This window comes from Lolium rigidum, chromosome 7 (assembly GCF_022539505.1).
Source record: "Lolium rigidum isolate FL_2022 chromosome 7, APGP_CSIRO_Lrig_0.1, whole genome shotgun sequence".
NCBI lineage: Eukaryota > Viridiplantae > Streptophyta > Magnoliopsida > Poales > Poaceae > Lolium > Lolium rigidum.
The window spans coordinates 96138598-96160753 of NC_061514.1; the positions used below are offsets into that span (position 1 = coordinate 96138598).

The following is a 22156-nucleotide window of genomic DNA, read 5'->3' on the forward strand; positions in this document are numbered from 1 at the left end:
AACGTCGAGGCTATCCAGATGCTACCGATGAGAAGAGCCCCTTTCTATGCACTTGTGAAAATGTTCAGGACTAGAGGACTGCTGACTGATAGCATCCACACCTCTGTCGAAGAACAAGTCGCAATATTTCTTCATGTCGTAGGTCACAACCAGAGGTTCAGAGTTATCCATAGCACATTCAGACGATCCACGAAGACTATCTCTCGGTACTTCCAGCAGGTGTTGTACGCAATTGGGAAGTTTAGAGGCGAAATGATCAAGTCAGCATCAACGAACACACCAGCCAAGATCAAGAAAAGCTACAGGTGGTTCCCCTATTTCAGGGTGAGTATAAAATCATGTTCCTTCTACCTATCAGATGTTTGGTACTGTCAGAAACATGAGTGTGTGCTAAATTTTTTACAGGATTTTATTGGGGCTATTGATGGTAGTCATGTCACTGCAAAGGTACCGATATCAATTTCTGCAGCATTCCACGGGAGGAAGCACTACACCAGCCAAAACGTGCTAGCAGCTGTGGATTTCGTTATGAGGTTCACCTACGTGCTTGCTGGGTGGAAGGGTTCAGCTCATGATGCGAGCATCCTGGCCGACAGCTTGTCAAGACTTGATGGGTTGCAAATCCCTGATGGTAAGTTCTACCTTGGAGATGCTGGATATGCTTGCCGACCTGGAATTCTACCTCCCTTCAGGAAAACAAGGTACCACCTTAACGAGTTCTCTGCGAAGCACCGACCTCAGAATGCGAAAGAGTTGTTCAATCTGAGACACTCAAACCTTAGAGTCACCATTGAGAGGGTCTTTGTTGCATTGAAGAACAGGTTCAAGGTCCTTGACCAGAAACCGTTTCACACTTTTGACACTCAAGTAAAGCTGGTCCTTGCTTGCTGCATTCTTCACAACTGGATTCTAGGTTGGGGCGAGGATGAGTTCTTCAAAGAGTTTGTCACTTATGATAAAGTAGAGACCGGCCATGGCGTGGAGGCAGGCGACAATGATGCCTGGAAAGAGATGAGGTAAGAGTGGGCAGACGCAATGTGGGAGGCCAGAGGCAACACCACCATCCGAGAAGAAGAAGTGAAGAAGAAATGAAGAACCCCTTTTGATCCCCTTTTTCTCTAACACCAATTTGATCCACGTATGTTGAAATAACACGTGATGATAAACTGTCATTCGTAGTAGCTAGGGAGCATCGTGTTATGAACTACCATTCGTACTAGCTAGAACTGATTTCGTGAACTACTAGCTTCGTAAGTTTGCAACTATCATGAATTGTGATTTCTATGTGATGGGAGGTGAGAGCATGGTAAGGCTACCCGTTGTACAGAAGAGGTAACCTTAGATATTACTGGATGATACTAAACAGACTTAATCTCATCTCCATCGAGATTTCAAGTTGGCTGCTGGCAAACAAACAGAAAGGCCTTTTTGGCCCAGCCGATGAAGCCCGACCTACCAAACAACAGGTCAATTTCGACCCGTGGCTCATTCTGGACGCGTAAGTGTGCTTGCACCACTACGCCAGTGAGCCACAAATTAGATTGTTGCCGACCGAAAACGCGGGCCCTCGCACGCAGGACGGCAAACTGAGAGCATCTCCAACCATGTCCCCCTGGAAGGCCCTAGGACCTCTTTTTTTCATCCGGATGGACGAAAATAGCCCAGTCACGCCCACATCTTCTCGTTTTCGTCCGAATTTAGGCCTAAATCCGTCCGGACTCCCGAGGCCATCCTCGGTTTCCCGGGGTGCTGCCGGGGACTTTGGATGGAGCAAATTCCGCGCTCTGGCCCGTGTGTCAGTGAAGATTCCGCACTCTGGCCCGCGCAAATTCCGTGGACGGCTGGAAAATTGTTGCTCCCCATGCAAAAAAATAGATCCAATTCGAACCAATTTCCATACTAATTTTGCCCCGGGGAACTCCAACGGCTGGAGATGCTCTGAGGTCGATGTCGCTGGGGTTACTGCCTGCTGGACGGAGCTACCACCAGAGTGACACGGAAGATCCTACGGGAGGTGCCAGCGTTGGTCCTAGATTCGGTGGTGCCACACGTGTCGTCGGCCGTGCCCCGTTCGAGGCAGAGCGCTGCGAACAAGAATATGGGAAGTAAGATGTGGGGCTGACAATTGGGCCCATGTCTATATTGTCTTCTGTTCTACGAACTTAGAGCATCTCCAGCCGCGTCCCCCAAACCGTCCCCCAAAGCGCGCCGGATTGAGCGTTTGGGGGACGTATTTCGTTGGTGCCGCGTTTGGGGGACGTCGCTCCCCAGTCGCGTCCCCCAAACGCCGCCCCCAAACATTAAAAATAATTTAAATAGGTAGAATAAAACTCTTTACTAATATTCAAATCGGTTCAACATAAACAAAATACATATAAAACTTCGAAAAAACATAATTAAATTACATATAAATTATTTTAAACTACTACTTCTTCTTCGATGATGGCCCCGCCTCGTCGTCGTCATCACGGTGGCGCTTCCTGCTCGTCACCTCTTCCGAAGAGGCGGTGTCGGCCGACGCGTCGGAGTCCTCCTCGTTGTCGCCGGTGCTCGCCGGCTGCGCCTTGGCCTTGGCGGTATTGGCCTTCGCGTCCGCCTCCGCCTTCGCACGGACCACCGCCGCCTCCTCTGACCCTTCTTCCTCCGCGTCCTCCTCCACGCCCATCCATTCCTCCGCGCTGTCAAGTGGCGGGAGGGAATCGTCATCGCTGCTGGGTGTCGGAGCTTTCTCCCACCAATGGCGCCATCCAGCAGGCTTTCCCTCGCTGGAGGTGTCGGACGGGAGCTCGGAGATGTAGCTCATCGTCGCTGGAGGTGTCGGATGCGGCCGGTGAAGATCCAAAAGCGCCGACGTGCGGGCCTTATTGAGCCCGGATCAACGACGGCGCAGAAGTCGAAAAGAGCAGCCGTTGCTCTTCCGAGGAGTCCCGAATCCATTCCGGCGGTTGCCGCGTCGTCGACGCGGTTGCCAATGCGATGGTTCCGCTTCCCGGCAACTGCACCGTCGCTACGTAGGCGGCTGCTGATCGTCCCAGCCGCTGACGCGTCGGGCCCGCGTCGGTTGGCCTCGCTTTTCGGTGTGTCCGGCGTCCCCGGAGCGTCCCCTGTGGGACGGGGACGGGCTCGGGGCGGCGGACACCGTATCGGGCCGCGCCGGACAAAAATGGGCTTTGGGGGACGCGGCTGGAACGGTTTTTTTGTCCGGCGCGCCCCAAATTCCTTTGGAGGACGGTTTGGGGGACGCGACTGGAGATGCCCTTAGCATTGATAAAGGACACGCCTAGGCAGCATCCGGATGCTTGTTTGCTCATCCTAGCACTCTTCCATAAAAGGAAAACGTGCAATGTCTAAAACAGGAAAGTTGAGAGCTCACGTGAATCACCCACAATACACCACCACGTGTGCATTTAATTTCACAAGGAGAGAAATAAAAATGTCACAACTCTTAAACTGTGCGTCGGAATTACAATTCGCTTTCACCGTTAGGTCTCCCGCGACGAGATCTTTAAAACTAGATCTCATTTGCACATGTTTTGACAAAAAAAACAAAATCAAAAAGCAACTTAGTTGCCGTGGAAAATCAACTCTAGTGTTGTAGCAATACAACTTCGTACAAAAGTTGCTTACACTAATTTTTTTATATGTTTATAGCCAATTTAGTTTCCGAGATACATACTAGCAACAATAGCAAACAACTTCATAGTAATAAGACTTCCAGTATTGCAATACTAGTTGTCCATCATAGTTTCTAATACTGTGGGTAACCATATAACTCAATAGCAACAAAAATACAACTTCATAATAAATTAGTAGACAACTTAGGTGCAAAGATATGCAACTTAGATGCAACGAGATGTGGACGTGACATCACGCTAGGCAACTCATGCAATTTAGCACTAGCGGTAGACAACTTAGCACGGGAATACTTGTATTTATAGGTAGACCAGTTACTCTCGTGTAGAAGTAGACAACTTCACATATGAGGTACGCAACTTAGCACCAATGGTGTATAACTTAGCAATAATGAATATGCAACTTAGCACTAGTGGTATATGAACTTAGTAATAATGATGATTATGCAACTTACTACATGTGGTGTATAACTTAGGACAATGGAATATAAACTTAGAGATAACGGGTATGCAACTTAGTACTGTGTGAATAACCAATTTACTATCTACAAAACACAACTTAACAAATGTGTGAAAAATAATATTTTGTGTGAAAAATACAACTTAGCTCATCTGTGGAACCAATAAAACCACTGACAAAATTCAATTTACCACATGTGTGAAGCAAACAATTTTACATCTACGAGCACGACGTCGCAAATGTGTGAGTGAACAATTTTTTGTGTGCGAATTACAACTAAGCTCATATGTGGAAACAATAATACCGTCGAAAAAATATAACTTGCCAAATGTGTGAAGAAACAAATTTGTTGTCTCCTGAGAAGCGTGACTTAAAAAATGTGTGAATAAACAAATTAGTGTGTGCAAAACACAACTTAGGTCCTCTTAGAACTAATAATACCAGTGAAAGAATACAACTTAGTACATGTCTACCACTAAAGGCATTAGTTACTGGGCACTGAGCAATTTATCCGCAAATGTAGTTGCAATGTAATTCGACCATGTCTTTAAGTTCTCAATGGCTGGACATGCATGTACTTATTTGTAAATGCAGTAGAGTCAGAGGACTACAACGAAAATAGCCAAAGAGATAAGATTCCCTATCTCTTCTTCCTCACTCCTGATTAGTTCAGGATTTTCACTCCGTCGTGGCCGAGCATTGCTCGCTGCCGGCTCTCCGCCCGCATGCTCATGTCCCTCTCCGCCGAGAAGTTCTCGCCTCCACCAGTCCACCTCCTCACTTCCTCTCCTCTTCCCAATTTCGGCTGCGTGGGGACCTACGACATATGCATCGGAGGTCACGGAGAGCACCAGCGACATCTGCATCGTGCCGCAACATCGAGGTGGACGTGAAGAGCAACATCGGCATAGTGGAGGGTGGCGGCAGGCGGGAGGTGGAGGGAGGCGCGCGGCAGGACGGGCTGGAGGGCGACGCCCGGTGGGAGGTGTAGGACGTCGTGGGGTGGGAGCCTGCAAGGTGAAGGGCGGCGCGCAGAAGGATTTGGGAGGTGTCACAGCGGGAGGATGTGGAAGGCGGCGCACGCCTCAGGGCGGCGACGCACTGATCACAGGGGAGGCCACCACTGTCGATGTTGGAACGATTAACAAGTTGGATAACCGGCCAGCGGCGGGAGATGCGCGATACTAGTGCGGCGGCGGGCGGCGCGCGGGAGAATAGGCCGACGGTGGGCGGCGAGCCAAAAACCAGGCCGGCGACGGACGGGGCTGGAGGTTCGCGATGGGTGGGAGGGTGGGGCGGTGGGACCCTAAGTGAATATCTGTCTGAATGGTAGGGCGACATGTGGTTTAATCATGTGGATCAGACGGTCCATAAACGAGTGCTCCGAGTGTTAACCAGCACCCGAGCACTTTTTAGCAGTTGGGTTGATAAATGGGGCTCACCGGTCTGGGTTACTGCTAATAATGTTGTTAGATAAGAGCTAGCTCGATTTGTAAAGCTCTTTTCTGCAAAAAGTTGTAAAAGAGGTACTAATTTGTTACCTAGCCAAAAATGCAGTAATTGTAAAAGAGGTATAATTTACCCCCGCCCTAACCCAGAACCTGCATGAATCCTGTCGTTTTAGCGTGCGTTTGGTTACTGACTTAAAGAGGGATGGGATGGGATGGTCCCTCAGATTCTCCCAATCAAACAAAATGTGGAATCAGCATAATATGAACCATCCCGTCCACAAAATGTAGACCATCCCATCCCATCCACATTAGTCCATCAACCAAACGCACGCTTATTCCCGGCGAAGCGGAGCGAGTGCGTGTCCTGCGCCATAATCGGGCCAACCACTGCACCCCACCGTGGCACAAGCTCGAGTAAACACGGCGCACCGCTCCAATCATCCAGCATGGGCGCGGTATTGTCCTACCCGTGGGCGTCCCGACCGCGCACCGGACCACAGTTTTCCGACGCCCCTCGCGTTGCCGTCTCCGTCACCACGGCCAACGCATCATATATACCCGAGCCTTCCCCTCCCCTTCACCCACCCGCTGCCCCTTCCTCCCTCCTCCCCTGCACCAAAGGCAGCAAACACCCTGCTCGATCTTACACACGCACCATGGCGGCATCAGTAGCCTGCTCCTTCTTCTTCGACGCCGAACCGGCCGGCGAGCACGGCATGCCCGCGCTGGACGCGTGCGCGCTCTGCGCCAAGCCGCTCGCGCGCGACAGCGACATCTTCATGTACAGAGGGACACCCCTTCGCGGCAAGGACTGCCGCCACGAGCAGATGCAGCTCGACGCCGTCTGCGCCAGGCAGGCCGCCCGGCGGCTGCAGCGGTACTCATCCGGAGCTGCGGCGCGCCGCGGGCACCAGGAGACCAGGAAGGTGTCCGTCGTGAGCTGACCGGCCACAGCGCCAAGCTGCTCGCGCGCGTGGCCGAGAAAAAAAGTTTTGTTTGTAGTACTGGCTGAGATCTGAAGAGCCACCGATTTTGGGATGATTTCGCTCCGGCGCTCTTGCCGGAGCCGGAGAAGAATCCGGTATGCATCACGAGCAGCCTGGCGAGGCACGACGCTGCGGCGCCCGAAGCTTCCTACTTCCAGGATGTATGTAGCCACGGGGAGTTAATTAATCAGCGCTGGCTGAACTAGCAACTTAGAGCAATTTCAATAGTATAGCCAACAGTTGGCTATAACAAGATGTCATATCATTTGTAGTCATCATATAGCTAACATGTACAATAGTTGGCTATAAGAATGTAGTACTTTACTAATATATCGTCCACCTTTCACTCTCACAAGGTGCCTAGGAGCACGTGCAAGAGCTGGCTATTGCATAGTAGCCCACCTCCCTTCTCTCTCCTCTTCTCTCTCCTCCAACTCATCTAAAATATATTATTTAATGTCTTATAGTCAGCTGACTGGACTCTATTGTACTTGCTCTTAGCAAGGAACATCTAGCCTTTGGGCGGCAGAAGCAATCAAGGGCAGAGATCACCATGTGTTTAGCTTCAGTTTGGCCTATCCGACCAATCATACTCCGTGTCATCCTCTGTGCATGTGTGTCCGGAATTTTGATGTGATAATGCTATGAATCAAAAGCACTCGAGTTTTTTCACACCTCGCTCGTTTCTTGTTATGTACCTGGCCCCAACCAAGTTTGCCCAAATTTCAGTTGCATCATGGTCATTGAGATGTAAAATCTAAACGTCTCGTTTTTACTGTCGTACTGACTTCCACGCAAATTTACCAATAAATTAAATATCGTACACCTTCTAACGGTGACACGAGCGAGCAGAATCACACCATTCAAAATGCAGTAAAAGGGAACTTTAGTTTACTAATTTCTTAAAAAGTCACTTAATCTAGATTCCATGCAAATCAACACATGTTACTTTTCTAGGTTACAATTTAGTGGTTAAAACAATGCCAAAATTGATAATTTTTAATGTTTGACTAAAGATACGCCTTAAATTTCACTTGTCAATTGGTTAGATGTTCACTCGATAAAACATGGTACTGGTTGCTATGTATAGGCATAGCTGAACCCGGGTCGCCTCCTCTGGTGACTCGGGGGATAAGGCAAGACCAACACCTCCCCGCAGCCACTGTCGTTGGCCCTTGCCGTAGTGGAGGCCGCTCAGTTTCCTAAAGGGTGCGGGCATCCTCCGGTCTCCAATTTTTCTTGAAAAACTATGTTGTGTGTGGATTTGCTATGTTTGACCGGACATGTTGATTCCGGGCATGTACCTTAATACACCGCTCTTAGGCTCATATTTGGGCCTATTTTTCCATCCTATAGACATAGACAGAGCTTCCGTCGGGTTAACCAAAAAACGATGTTCACCATATGATGAGCCCGATGAGCTGGTGTTGCGAGGTGCGAGGTCGATGTGGGGAGGTGTTGAGAGCTGTGAGGTCGATATGTGGAACATCAACAATTGTGAGAGGAGACCAGTATAGGATTTTCGAAGAAAAAAATTAAATAATTAAATTAAGAAATAAATTTAATTAAATTAAGAAATAAAATATGTAATCAATTGTGTGAGAGGAATGCCTCCCAAAAGGTGGCTTATCATCCTTCTCTTTTATGGTGATGGAACACTCTATTCCATTAATTGACACGCTCAACAAACCTGCTGGCTACTCAGACACTAGATAATACCTGTAGTAATTCAGGCGATAAGCGCCCACTCTCACCTCTACTCACCCTGTCAGCCGCTAGGTGCCTCATCATCCTGCTTATAAGTAGATTTTCTACATTATAATAAAACGAGAGAATCATTTAGTGTGTTCTTAGACCTATTTACGGAGGTCTGTACACGGTTGGAGGCTACGGCGAGGGATACTTTTTCCCTACATGGGTGGCAGCATAGTCTACGGATTGCAGCACCACCCACACCATAGGCGTTTTATGATTCATCGTTCCGATATGTACTTCGCCTAGTTTTTATTTTTTGGTTCCAGACTACTTTGAACGGCTGTGTCCATCCTGGTTATGCAGAGGCTGGATGTAATTGCTTTCCCAAAAGTTGATGTTCAAAAAAAAAAATTAGTGTGTTCTTTTGTCTCCTTTGCTTTCATGTACTACTACCATCAAATTAGATTCTATACAATCAAGAAAGCGAGAAAGTGTACGTCGAGTAAAACAGCCTTACATGGCACTGAAAAACTTAGTTTTCTAGCATACAGCAAGTCGGAAAACTTCAAACGGAGATCGAGCTACACGTAGCCATTTATATTCAATTGCTCAGAATTTGTATTTTGAAGTTTCAAAAAATTCAAAATAAAATTCTGGAGGTAGCCAATGATGAATGATGTATGATACGATGGTGTAAAATCTCAATCCAAGCTACTTCATATTCTAGGCTACATAAAAATAACAAATTTTGACAAATTTTATAGTGAATAGTGCACATTTCAAAACTACACGAAATTGTCAGATTTGTCAATTTCGTGTACCCTAGAATACAAAGTAGTTTGCATTGAGATTTTACACAATTGTAACATGGCTACCTCCAGAATTTTGATTCTGATTTTTCAAATCTTTGAAATACTAATTATAAGCTTTCTAATATAAAAAGCTACGTGTAGCTCGGCCTCCCAAACAGGGACGGATTCAGGGGGGGACGAGCAGGGCTACGCCCCCCCTATGCTCAAGGTTTTCTTGGCAATACTAGCCATGGAAGCTCCTTTATCATGGTAATTTAGCAAGCTCAGCCCCCCTCAATTAAATCACATGCACAGCTTGCCCCCCCTGATGTGAGTTTCTGGATCCGTCCCTGCTCCCAAACTCCACAATCACAATAAATCTCCTCTCTCAACAAAGATGGTGTATGACCAACGCTTTTGCCTCGCAATTCAACCGGAATGGGACAGGTGATCAAGGAACAGCGAAAATCCAGAGGGGACAAAAGCATCACACTTCAAGGTCATATCATATTCATCTAACATTTCCAATGTTTAAGTTTGTTGTACGCCTCACTACTCATCGCCGAGTCAGATCCATCATGAGGGCGCGTCGTGGCCTGGCTGGATTGTGTCGATACCGGAGTAGAACCCAAAACCATGTGCCTCGTCACTAACAACTAGGTCCTGACTCAGCTCACCGTCTGCGCAACCAGAAGCAAAATATCTTGCACGACTCCACGGCCTTTTCCTCAGTGGCCGGGAATCATTGCACGAAAAATTCAGTTTTTTTTTTCTTCTGCCGTGGAATGCTTTCCATTGAGATTTTCTATTGCCGTGCATTGTACTTTAGTCGTACTCCGCAGTCTGCAGCAGCGCTTGCGTGCTCAACGTTGGACAGTAAGAACTTCATGGGAAAAATTCCACCTAGCACGTCAGTACATTTTAGTAAAATTTCACCCTGCACGTCAGTATATTTTAGTGACGCTTTCCGTGAACACTTTGCTGCATCCCCTGGGAACAGCTTGATTGCGATTTGCGAGACCCAGAAAATATCTGCATATGAGCGAGTCGACCACCTGTCTATCTCCAAGCACCAACATTGCTACTGCAGTACTGCTCGTTGCATTCTTTCTCTGTTCTGTCCGTCTTCTACATTCGGACTGCACTGAAAGCCACTAAGGGCATGTACAATGGAGACGCTTGGGGACGAGGGCTAGGATTTTATTCCCGGTAGATCGATAGTTGTATCGCACAATCCCAGCTCTTAGACGCTTAAATATAGGAGCCGACGCATAATATTGCGGCAGGCGCTTCAGGCTTGCGGCAGAAAAAGCGGACAGAAACAACAAGGGAATAAGCGCCTAGGATTAGAGGCTTCCGTTGGTTTTCTCAAAAAAAAAAAGAGGCTTCCGTTGGAGCTCTTCACTAATGCATGGAGCGCCAGGGTTGGTTTCCTTTTTATTCTGCACCTAAGCGTCTGCACAAGCTGTCAGGGTCTCCACGGATGAACAGCTCCAGATAGGTAGGAAACAGTAATACTGGGAGTTGAAAGGAAGATTACAGGCAAAGACTCTGATAACTTGCAAAGGAAAAGAGATAAACTAGATCTTGCAAGAAAAGGAAAAATAGGCAGGACAAGAAATTTAGGGTTTTTGGGTTGCGTGCCGCCCTTCCTCCCTCTCTCCCTGGTTATATCGAGTACCCAGAGGAGCCACGCGTCCCTTAAGTTCTTTACAACGCTATCATTAGCGCTTAAACAAGTTTAGCTAAATTATTACATTGTAGCCGCTTGATTGCCCTAAACAAGTACTGCTTCATCTTGACCGTAGATTAACAGAGCATTGCTCCAGTAGCTGACAAGGAAAGGCATAGGGCCTGACAATACCCCTCGCTGGAAACCATACTTCAAGGATGGAATTCTGGAAACGTTGACCTGATGAAACTTGCGTCCTCCCAGGTAGCTTCCTCCGGTGTTAGGTTTTCCCAGTGTATGAGCCATTGAGGAACTGGAATGTCGTAGTCACCCGCGTTGCGAGGGACCTGACGGTACTGCAGAACGGCAGTTGGTGCCACTTTAATCTTGCCGTCCTCCGTGAGCATGGGTAGTTTGGGGTTGGGAACAGCAGCTGGTCCCAAATGTCGTTTCAGTTGATTGACATGGAAAACGTCATGAAGAAGTGTACCTTCAGGTAGTTGCAGCTTGTAGGAGACTTGGCCAATCTTTTGTAGAATACGAAAAGGGCCATAGTATTTTGATGATAGCTTAAGAGCATTCCTCAATCCCAGTGCCGTTTCCCTGTAAGGTTGCACTTTTAAATAGACCATGTCGCCGATATTGAATTGTCTCTCAGAACGTTTCAAATCTGCATACTTCTTGATTCTGTTTTGAGCCTGTTGCAGGTTGGCCTTCAAGGATTTGAGCATGTTTTCCTGGTCCTCTACCGTCACTTGTACTTCAGGAGCAGCATTGTAAGGCAAGGCCATGTCATGGATTTGTGGAGGTTTGTATCCATATAGTGCTTCGAATGGTGAACATTTCAGAGAAGTGTGATAGGAAGAATTATACCACCATTCAGCAGCTGGAAGCCATTCTGCCCATTTCTTGGGTTCCTTGAACGCCATGCTTCGGAGGTATTGCTCTAAGCATTGGTTAATACGCTCTGTTTGGCCATCTGACTCCGGATGATAAGCTGTGCTGTAGTGTAACTGAACTTGCATTGTCTTGAAGAACTCCTGCCAGAATTTTGATGTGAATATACTATCCCTATCACTCACAATGACTTTCGGGGGGCCATGAAGCTTGAATATGTTGTCTACAAATAGTTTGGCCACTTGTTGTGCTGAGAATGGGTGGGATAGGGTGAGGAAATGTGCATATTTGGTGAGTCTGTCCACTACGACCATGATCACATCTTGTCCCTTTGATTTTGGCAGGCCTGTAATAAAGTCCATGCTCAATTCAGCCCACTTTGTTTCTGGTATATTCAGTGGTTGGAGAAGGCCAGGGTAATGTACCCTTTCAGTTTTGGAGATTTGGCAGATTGGGCAAATTGCCACTTTGTCATTGATGTATTGCTTCATGTGAGGCCAGAAAAATAAGTGCTTGAGTCTGTGATATGTGACTCTGCCCCCAGAATGTCCTCCAAAGATAGATGAGTGGAAGGAGTTGAAGAGCTTGTCTTTGAGGTCAGTAGTGTTTCCGATGACAATTCTGTTTTTGTACCTCAAAATGCCTGATTGCAATGTGTAATTTGCGTGGCTGGCTGGCTGGATTGCTAACTCTTGGAGAAGTTTGGTGCATATATCATCTTGCTTATAAGTAGATTCAATGTCATTCATCCAAGTGGGAACAGCAGCAGTAATGGCATAATTGTGCTCTTCTGATTTACAGTATTTCCTGGAGAGTGCATCTGCGGCTGTATTTTCTTTCCCTTGCTTATATTCAATGGAGAAGTCAAACTCTAGAAGTTTCAACATTAGCTTGTGTTGAATTCCTTCAAGCAACCGTTGACTGGCAAGATACTTTAGACTCCTTTGGTCTGTCCGGATGACTAACTTGTTTCCAAGTAGATAGTGTCTCCATTTTCATAGCGACTCCAGGATTGCTAGGCCTTCTTTTTCATAAATTGATTGCGCCATTGCTTTGGGACCAAGAGCTTTGCTGAAATATGCAATTGGTCTCCCCATTTGCATGAGTACAGCCCCCAGTCCTTTACCGGATGCATCTGTTTCTAGCTGAAAGGGAATATTGAAATCAGGTAAGATTAGGACTGGTGGAGTTGTCATTGCCACTTTAAGTGCGTCAAATGCTTGTTGTTGCTGTTGTGTCCAAGTGAAGGCATTTTTCTTCAGGGCATCATGGAGTGGTCTACAAATGGAAGCATAACCCTGTACAAACCTTCTATAGTAACCTGTCAAGCCAAGAAATCTTCGAAGTTGTTTGACAGTTTTTGGTGCTTCCCAGTTGACAATCTCCTTTATCTTTTCTGGGTCAGTAGCTACCCCTTCTCCAGAGAGGATGTGTCCGAGGTAGTCTACTGTTGGGGTAGCAAACATGCACTTGGATAACTTGGCTTTTAGCTGGTGTAGTCTGAGTAGTTGGAGGACCAAGGTTAGGTGTTTCTTGTGCTGAGAGATGTGTTTGCTGTAAATGAGTATGTCGTCGAAGAATACAAGGACAAACTGCCGCAGGTAAGGTGCAAATATGCTGTTCATCAACTGTTGAAAGGTTGCTGGGGCATTTGACAAGCCAAATGGCATCACAAGGTACTCGTAATGCCCTAGGTGTGTGCTGAAAGCTGTTTTAGGTATGTCAGGAGGATGCATTCGGATTTGATGATATCCAGACCTGAGGTCAATCTTAGAGAACACCGTCGACCCATGTAATTCATCTAGTAAGTCCTCTATAACAGGTATAGGGTACTTATTTTTCACTGTCAGGTTGTTGAGCTGCCTGTAGTCGACACAAAGTCGCCATGTTTTGTCCTTTTTTCTTACCAATATGGCTGGAGAGGAATAAGGGCTGCTGCTTAATCTTATCTCCTTGTTTTTGAGCATCTGTTGCACTAGCTCCTCCACAATATTCTTCTGTTTGTGGGCCATTCTGTAAGGCCTCGCGTTTGGAGGATTACTGCCTTCTTTGATGGGAATTGTGTGGTCACATGTTCTGGAAGGAGGTAGTCCGGTAGGTTCTTCGAAGACATCCGAGAATTCTGTCAATATCCCAGAAATAGGGTTTGCCTTGGCATCAATATTAACACAGTTGCTTTTGTTGGTCTTGGAGTCCTCCGGTGCTATTCTGATAATATAAGCCTGTGCTCCCATCATGAGGAGTTTGGAGCAAGCTTTAGCTGATATCACATTATTTTTGTGATTGGTAGCTCTATCATAGATAGTGAACCATTCTCCTTTGACTGTGATTGAGATGCTTCTGTTGTCCCAATCAGTAAAATTGGGTCCATGGTATTTGAGCCAATTTGCCCCTAAAACCATGTCGTAACCTTTGAGGGGAAGAATCTTACAGTCATAGTGGAACTGTGTGTTTTGAATTTTGAAAGGGCAGTTGGGAATGTGTCCAGATGACTGTAATTCACCTCCACCTGCTACCAGGACTGTATGCGCAGTAGTTTGTGTTACAGGTAACTTGGCCTTCCTGACAAAATCACTGTCCAAAAATATGGTGGTACTGCCGCTGTCTAACAATGCTACTGCTTGGTGACCATTAATTTGCACAACGACAGAAAGTGTTGTCTCTCCCGGAATACCATGTAATGCTTCAGCTGAAATTAGCATTAGATGGTCTTGAAGGGGATTTACTGCTGGTTGCTCATTGTTTGCATTAATAGCTTCAGGAGGGAGGTTTGCTTCAGCATCTTGATAATTATCACCTATTTCTGGTTGTTCCTCCTCATCACTGTGGCCCTGCATTTCCAGTGCATTCAACATGCTCTTCAGGTTTGCACACCTGTGACCATACGCCCAAGGCTCAGGACAATACCAACATTTTCTTCTTTCTTTTGGCTTGTCTTGACCCATTTGCTGTCTGTTTTCTCTAAAGGCATTGTTTGGTCTGGGCACAAAATTGTTGGAGTTCCTTTGTATGCTTGCAGCAGGTGGTTGTCTCTTGTTGTTGGAGAGGAAAGCTTGTTCTTGCTGTCTAGCCTGCCAGTAAGCCGCTCTAAGAGTTGAAGGGTTATGACTCTTAACTGAGTGTTTCACTGTATCTTTCAAACCGGCTATGAATCTTAGCAAAAAGAAGTTATCTGTCAGGTAAGGGTGATCCTTCTTCATGTGCATCATGTAGTCTTCGAACAAGTCAATATAATTGTTGACTGAGGATGTTTGTTTGAGTTGCTGGAACTGCTCCATCGACTCATGCTCTCTGACCGAAGGAAATCTGTCGCATAGAAGTTCACAGAATTGTGCCCAACTAAGCAGATAAATATCAATACTGCTGCTTGTCAGCCATGTCTTTGCTTTACCTCGAATGTGGGCATGTGCCCACTTAACCCTTGTTTCCCTTTGGATTCCAGTCAACTCGAATATACTCTCACATTCATCAATCCAAGCAGCTGCATTTTCTCCATGAAAGAGGGGAAGCTCCATGTGGGGTGTTCTGATATATGGATCGGTCGCAGGAGGTTGGGATGTGACCACTCTTTCAGATGAATTTTGAGAATTGGCTTGTATATGAGGAGGTGGGTATGGCTGTGTATGTGTTATTTGGCTTGTGTGTTGTGGTTGAGTGTGGGAGTATTGTGTTTGATAATGGATGGCTGGAGGGGGTAGAATGGTAGGTTGTGGTGGGGCGTAGGTTGGTTGTGCCATATACGGCGGTTGGTAAGGGTAGTATGGCTGTGGATTTGGGGCAAAACCCGGGTGTGGGTAACTGTATTGTGGGTTGTTTGGTGGATAGGAGTGATATGGCTGGTTATTTGGAGGTGAAGTAGGATTGTAGTAGTACGGCTGGTTTGTGGGATTGGTTTGTTGGTGGTAATGGTGTGTGGTTTGCGCGCTAGTTGTAAAAGGCGTGTGATTTTGGTTGCTAGGATGGTGTGTGACCATGGAATTGGGGAAAGGAAACTCCGGGTGAGGAAGATAATGAGGGGACATGTTACCAAAGTGGAGCGGGCGAGCATGCTGTGGTGCAGGAATCTGTGTTGCAGAATCACACGGTGTAGATACCTCTGGAATCGGGCTCAGGTGTGAAGGGAGATACGGAGGAGTACCTTGGGTCGAAGAAGGAGGGGGTGTGGCCGTTGTTGCACAAGTACCGCCGGCGTCCGGGCGTTTCCCAGCGAGATCCCGATCTGCGCGACCATGTCCGTGAGCGCAGAGATGTTCCCATAGATCTTGTCTACTGAAGCCTGCTGCAGATCGAGGCGCCGATTTATGTTTAGCACCTCGCGAGGAAGACGGCCTTGAATCGCTTCTTCAGCAGCGGCCTGATTCTGCGCCGCCTCCAGGAGCGCAGCTTCTTCAGCCGCACGGTCGACGCGGTCCTGCGAGCGCGTCCGGATGATGGACATCGCTCTCCCTGCTCGCGGAGGTTGTGGATGGGCAAGGTAAGGGACTCCCTCTACCAGAGAACCCGGGGGGAAAAAAAATTTGGCGCAGGAGAGAGGCTACTGATACCAATTGTCAGGGTCTTCACGGATGAACAGCTCCAGATAGGTAGGAAACAGTAATACTGGGAGTTGAAAGGAAGATTACAGGCAAAGACTCTGATAACTTGCAAAGGAAAAGAGATAAACTAGATCTTGCAAGAAAAGGAAAAATAGGCAGGGACAAGAAATTTAGGGTTTTTGGGTTGCGTGCCGCCCTTCCTCCCTCTCTCCCTGGTTATATCGAGTACCCGGAGGAGCCACGCGTCCCTTAAGTTCTTTACAACGCTATCATTAGCGCTTAAACAAGTTTAGCTAAATTATTACATTGTAGCCGCTTGATTGCCCTAAACAAGTACTGCTTCATCTTGACCGTAGATTAACAGAGCATTGCTCCAGTAGCTGACAAGGAAAGGCATAGGGCCTGACACAAGCGCCCTCCATTGTACATGCCCTAAGTAATAATATGTTAATCTATGGACGTGAATTTTTGGCATATGGGTGCTATGCACCCCATAAACCCCAAGATTCGCCATGATTTCAAATATTGAATTTTTTTAGTCCCCCTGGAAACAAAAGATGATCAAGTATTGTACCCCTACAAAAATGTTTGTGCTCGAAATGATTCTCATGGGATCCTAGGCAAAAAAGACAAGTTTATAATGAATATAGCGTGAATAGTACATGAATATGGGAGGTGGTGTTTTGCCTCATAGGTGCATATGCACGTATTATAAAAAATAATTTAGAAACAAATTTAAAAATGTCAAAATTCTGGAATAAAATTTCAGGTGTACATCCAGACATTTTATGTTCGTACACAAGTTTTCGTGGAAAAAAAACATTTTATGTGGTATGTATAGAAAAGACAAAAATGTACTGTAGGTAGTCGTGTTAACCATGTTTTTGAACAAATAAATTTCACTAATTTTTGATCGATGAAGAATTGGACCTGCCTGAGTTTTCCAGCACGGCTACATTTCTTGTTTTTTAATCCCTCTGTTCCATAATTCTTATTTTAAATTTTAATTGATCTAGATACTTATATTTTGTGAGTAGATATAATTGAATCTGTGACAAAAAAAATGGAATAGAGTGAGTAGAACACACTAAATGAAGACAAACGGACGTTCAGGAGCAATGAATCTACTCCTACATGAATCCTGTCGGTTTCGTCTATATCTGGCCATGGGCAGCCCGGCCCGACGGCCCGGCCCGGGCCCGGCCCGAAAAACTCGGGCTTGGGCCAGAAATGTTGGCCCGACTGCCGGGCCGGGCCGGGCCTGGGTAGCCCGAAAACTCACTTTAACACTACGGCCCGGCCCGCGGCCCGATGGCCCGACGGGCTTGGTGGGAATTTGGTCGGGCCGGGCCGGGCTTGGGCCGGATTATTTTGCATCGGGCCTACCTCGGGCCGGCCCGAGGCCCGGCCCGGCCCGACACATGCCCAGGTACTTTCGTCCCGGCGAAGCGGAGGGAGTGCGTGGCCTGCGCCATCATCAAGCCAACCACTGGCACCCACCGTGGCACAAGCTCGAGTAAACACGGCGCACCGCTCCAATGATGCAGCATGGGCGCGGTATTGTCCTGCCCGTGGGCGTCCCGACCGCGCCTCCCTACCGGACCACAGTTTTCCGACGCCCCTCGCGTTGCCGTCTCCGTCCCAACGCACCATATATACCCAGGCCTTCCCCTCCCCTTCACCCACCTCCATCGCTCTCCTCTCCTCTCCCTCCCTCCTGCCCTGCACCAAAAGAAGCAAACACCCTGCTCGATCAAGCGCGGCCTTGCTCCACAAACGCCAGCACACGCACCATGGCGGCATCAGTAGCCTGCTCCTTCTTCTTCGACGCCGAGCCGGCCGGCGAGGCCAGCATGCCAGCGCTGGACGCGTGCGCGCTCTGCGCCAACACTGGTAGAAAAATGGCCATTGGTCGCGGTTCACAACTGTCATTGGTCGCGGTTGCGCAACCGCGACCAATTAGGCGCGACTAAAGGCCCCCCCTTTAGTCGCGGTTCCTTACGAACCGCGACTAAAGGCCCGTCCACGTGGGCGGCGGGCGGCGCCAGGGCGGAGGACCTTTAGTCGCGGTTCTTCCGGCCAACCGCGACTAAAGGCCTCCGCGAGGTTTAGGGTTTAGCCCCCTCCCCCTAAATCTGGTTTCTTTTTAATTTGTATTGTTTTATTTCTTTTGGGTTTTAATTTTGAAGGAGTTTCACATATTCTACGGTACTACATACATGCATATGAATGTACAATTTCAAACAAATTTTAAATTAGAACCAAAAAGAATTCAAGAGGAATATACAATATATATTCAATATCGGATGACCATATACAATTTTGAACAAGTTTCCATCCATAATTTAGTGCATATGAAGTTCTACGTCCTCTACATAGTGTTCTCCTCTAGGATCGATGACTTCCCTCACGAACCATCCAGCTAGTTCCTCTTGAAGTGGTCGGAAGCGAGCTTCTGGACTAAGCGCCTTCCGGAGGTTATTTCTCTTGATGTTGTTCTCACACTGCTGGTCCCGCTCATTGGTGTATCTCCGGATCCTCTCACAAACATAGTATCCACATAGATTGGTCCCCGGTGGCTGAATATCCCCAGTCGTCCGCACTGCCCTTTTAAATTGTAGCTCTTTTTTGAATTCACCGACCTTTTCATCTACGAACCGTCTCCAAACCCTACGAGGCAAAGAAAATTAAATGAACAAGAGAGTTATTAATTAGTTACTTGATATTAGGAAATGATGAACGAAATAGGCCGATCGATATAGAGCGCAAATGAATGAAAATAATTACTTTTGCATCATTTTTCTCATGTCGGCCCAAAGCGCCGCATCCATATTCGGAGAGTCGTGGACGAGAGCCGTGGAGGTGTGAAATTGAATTACCATCGGAATCCGGTGGAACCTGCGGACACGATACATGCACGATCATGCATAACTCATCGATTAGCCACATACCATGCATGGAGTAAACAAAAGAGAATGTGCTCAAGACAGAAACACTCACCCAAAATGGTAAGGAAATAGAATATCACTTTTGAGTTCCTGTTTTCTAAGAAACCGCGACAGGTCTTCCTCCACGTCGGCACCAGTGCGTTCCGCAGCACCAGTTTCAAATCCTTGACCATATCAAATACCTCAGCACCAGTGCGTTCCGCAGGCTTCGGCCGGTGATCTGCCTTGCCGTTGTAATGCTTGCCTCTCTTTCTTACTGGATGAATTTTTGGAAGAAATCGACGATGCCCAAGGTACACGTTCTTCTTACAATTTGGCAAATGTACACTCGTCGGTCTCATGTAAGCGAGTGCGTGCATGCATTGTATCCCTTATTTGACTGTCCCGAAAGGTTACTAAGAAGCAGGCCAATCGTTGATGGTTACGAAAAGCAACGCTCGTAGGTCAAATTCCTCTTCTTTGTGCTCATCCCACACACGGACACCAGGTCTGCCCCACAACTGTAAAAGTTCATCAACTAATGGCCTTAGGTACACATCGATGTCGTTGCCGGGTTGCTTCGGACCTTGGATGAGCACCGGCATCATAATGAACTTCCGCTTCATGCACAACCAAGGAGGAAGGTTGTAGATGCATAGAGTCACGGGCCGAGTGCTATGGGCTGGAGCTCTGCTCGCCAAAAGGATTCATGCCATCCGTACTTAGACCAAATCTTATGTTCCTTGCGTCAGCTGCAAAATCTTTAAACTCTCTGTCGATCTTTCTCCATTGCGTTCCATCTGCGGGGTGTCTCAACTCCCCGTCCGACTTACGGTCCTCTTTGTGCCATCGCAACAACTTGGCATGCTCTTTGTTCTTGAACAGACGTTTCAACCGTGGTATTATAGGAGCATACCACATCACCTTGGCGGGAACCTTCTTCACGGGTTTCGGCCCTCGACATCGTCACCGGGGTCATCGCCTCGATCTTATAACGCAATGCGGTGCATACCGGGCATTCATTCAAATTCTCGTATTCACCGCGGTAGAGGATGTAGTCGTTGATGCATACATGTATCTTCGGAACCTCTAAACCTAGAGGGCGGACAACCTTCTTTGCTTCGTACGTACTTGGAGGGCAACTCGTTATTCTTTGGAAACATATTCTTCAACATTTTCAGCAAGTTTTCAAATCCCGAGTCAGCTACACCTTCCTGTGCCTTCCATCTCAGCAAATCCGAGTGTGCAGCCCATCTTTTTAGACCATTATCGCATCCCGGGTACAGCGACTTTTTGTGATCCTCTAACATGCGATCCAAATTCTCCCTCTCCTTTTCAGTTTCGCAGCGACTCCGTGCATCGGCAATGGTCCGACCAAGATCATCGGCGGGCTCATCACGTGCCTCTTCTTGATCACCTTCCCCTTCACCTTCCCCACCTTCGGCATCCTCCATGAAAGTATCACCGAAATGATCAAGATAGTTGTCATCGATGATATCATCCTCTTCTTCATCCTCTTCCATTATAACCCCTCTTTCTCCATGCTTGGTCCAACAATTATAGCTTGGCATGAAACCATGCCGAATCGAGTGCGAGTGAACTTCCCTTGAGGAAGAGTAACCCTTCCGATTCTTACGGCCAACACATGGACAGATAACAAAACCCCCCTGCTTGTTCGCATTAGCCACTACGAGGAAATCTTTCAAACCCGTAGTGAATTCGCCGGAGAGTCGGTTAGCGTACATCTATTGCCGATTCATCTGCATTATTATAATATAAAATATATAATTAACCATCATGCATTTGTTAAACTAAATAGAAATTAAACAATTAATGAACTACACACATGCATATTTTATCAATGACACATATGAAAGGTTCAAGTTGCTAACCGCGATCGAGGAGGAAAAAATAAATGAGGAAGCTCGATCAAGTGTGGCTCCGACACTTCATATCATGTTGGTTTCATGCTCTTGGGGCAATTCATCAAACACCTTGTGTGCATAAGAGGAGCCAAAAGCAAACCAACACCCCCCTTGTGAAGTTTATGAAGAGAAGTGGCACCAAATGACTAAGTGCTGTGGGCTGGTCGGTATATATAGGGGAGGGGCTTTAGTCGCGGTTGGCCTGGCGAACCGCGACTAAAGGCCTTTGGGCCAGGCCTGAGGACATTTAGTCGCGGTTGGCCTGGCCAACCGCGACTAAAGGCCCTCCCGTCCACCAGCTGGCCACCGAGCGCGCTGGGCCCAGGCCTTTGGTCGCGGTTCGCCACCCGAGCCGCGACTAAAGACTCCATTGATCGTGGTTCTTACATTTTCGCGACTAATGGGGCTGGACGGAAGGCCTTTTTTCTACCAGTGCAAGCCGCTCGCGCGCGACAGCGACATCTTCATGTACAGAGGGGACACCCCCTTCTGCAGCGAGGACTGCCGCGACGAGCAGATGCAGCTCGACGCCGTCTACGCCAGGCAGGCCGCCCGGAGGCTGCAGCTCTACTCTTCCGGAGCTGCGGCGCGCCGTGGGCACCAGGAGACCAGGAAGGTGTCCGTCGTGAGCTGACCGGCCACAGCGCCAAGCTGCGCGCGTGGCTGAGAAAAAGTTTTGTTTGTAGCGGCTGAAAAGCCTGAGATCTGAAGAGCCATCGAATTTGGGATGATTGTCTCTCCCCGATGCTCTTGCCAAATCCGAACAAGGGTCGGCCATGCATCAGGTGCTGCCGAGGCATGAATCAGCGGCGCCCGAAGCTTCCTACTTCCCAGATGTATGCAGCCATGTTGAGTTCATCAAACAGCGCTGACTGAACTAGGAAGGAGCACGATGTTGCCTTTCGGTTGAACAAGACAATCAAAGCAGAGATCACCATGGGAGATCTCACCAATTGCTTAACTTCACTTTGACCTATCCGACCAATAATACTCCGTGTCACCCTGTGTCTGTATGTCCATGAATTTTGCTGAGTATGCTCTCAATCAAAGCACTCTCGTTTTTCCACTCCTCGTTTTCTTTTTCATGTACCTGGCCCGAAACCTGTTTCAAGAATTTCGATTACATCATGGTCATTTAGATGTAATCTTAACGTGTAGTTTTTTTTAACGGAAATCTTAACGTGT

The 22156-nt window shown here is 47.5% G+C and overlaps 2 protein-coding genes across 2 annotated transcripts; both read left to right on the top strand.

Moving 5' to 3' along the window:
- The first annotated feature begins 6140 nt into the window (after nt 1-6140).
- Nucleotides 6141-21605, top strand: LOC124676047 (FCS-Like Zinc finger 2-like). Its single transcript, XM_047212129.1, has 3 exons — nt 6141-6189; nt 17903-18002; nt 21405-21605. Exons 2-3 carry the CDS (start codon nt 17913-17915, stop codon nt 21603-21605), a joined length of 291 nt encoding a protein of 96 aa, XP_047068085.1. The 5' UTR covers nt 6141-6189; nt 17903-17912.
- LOC124676046 (FCS-Like Zinc finger 1-like) lies at nt 6169-6737 on the top strand. The gene has a single exon (XM_047212128.1). It carries the CDS (start codon nt 6200-6202, stop codon nt 6485-6487), a length of 288 nt encoding a protein of 95 aa, XP_047068084.1. The 5' UTR covers nt 6169-6199; the 3' UTR covers nt 6488-6737.
- Nucleotides 21606-22156: the final 551 nt, after the last annotated feature.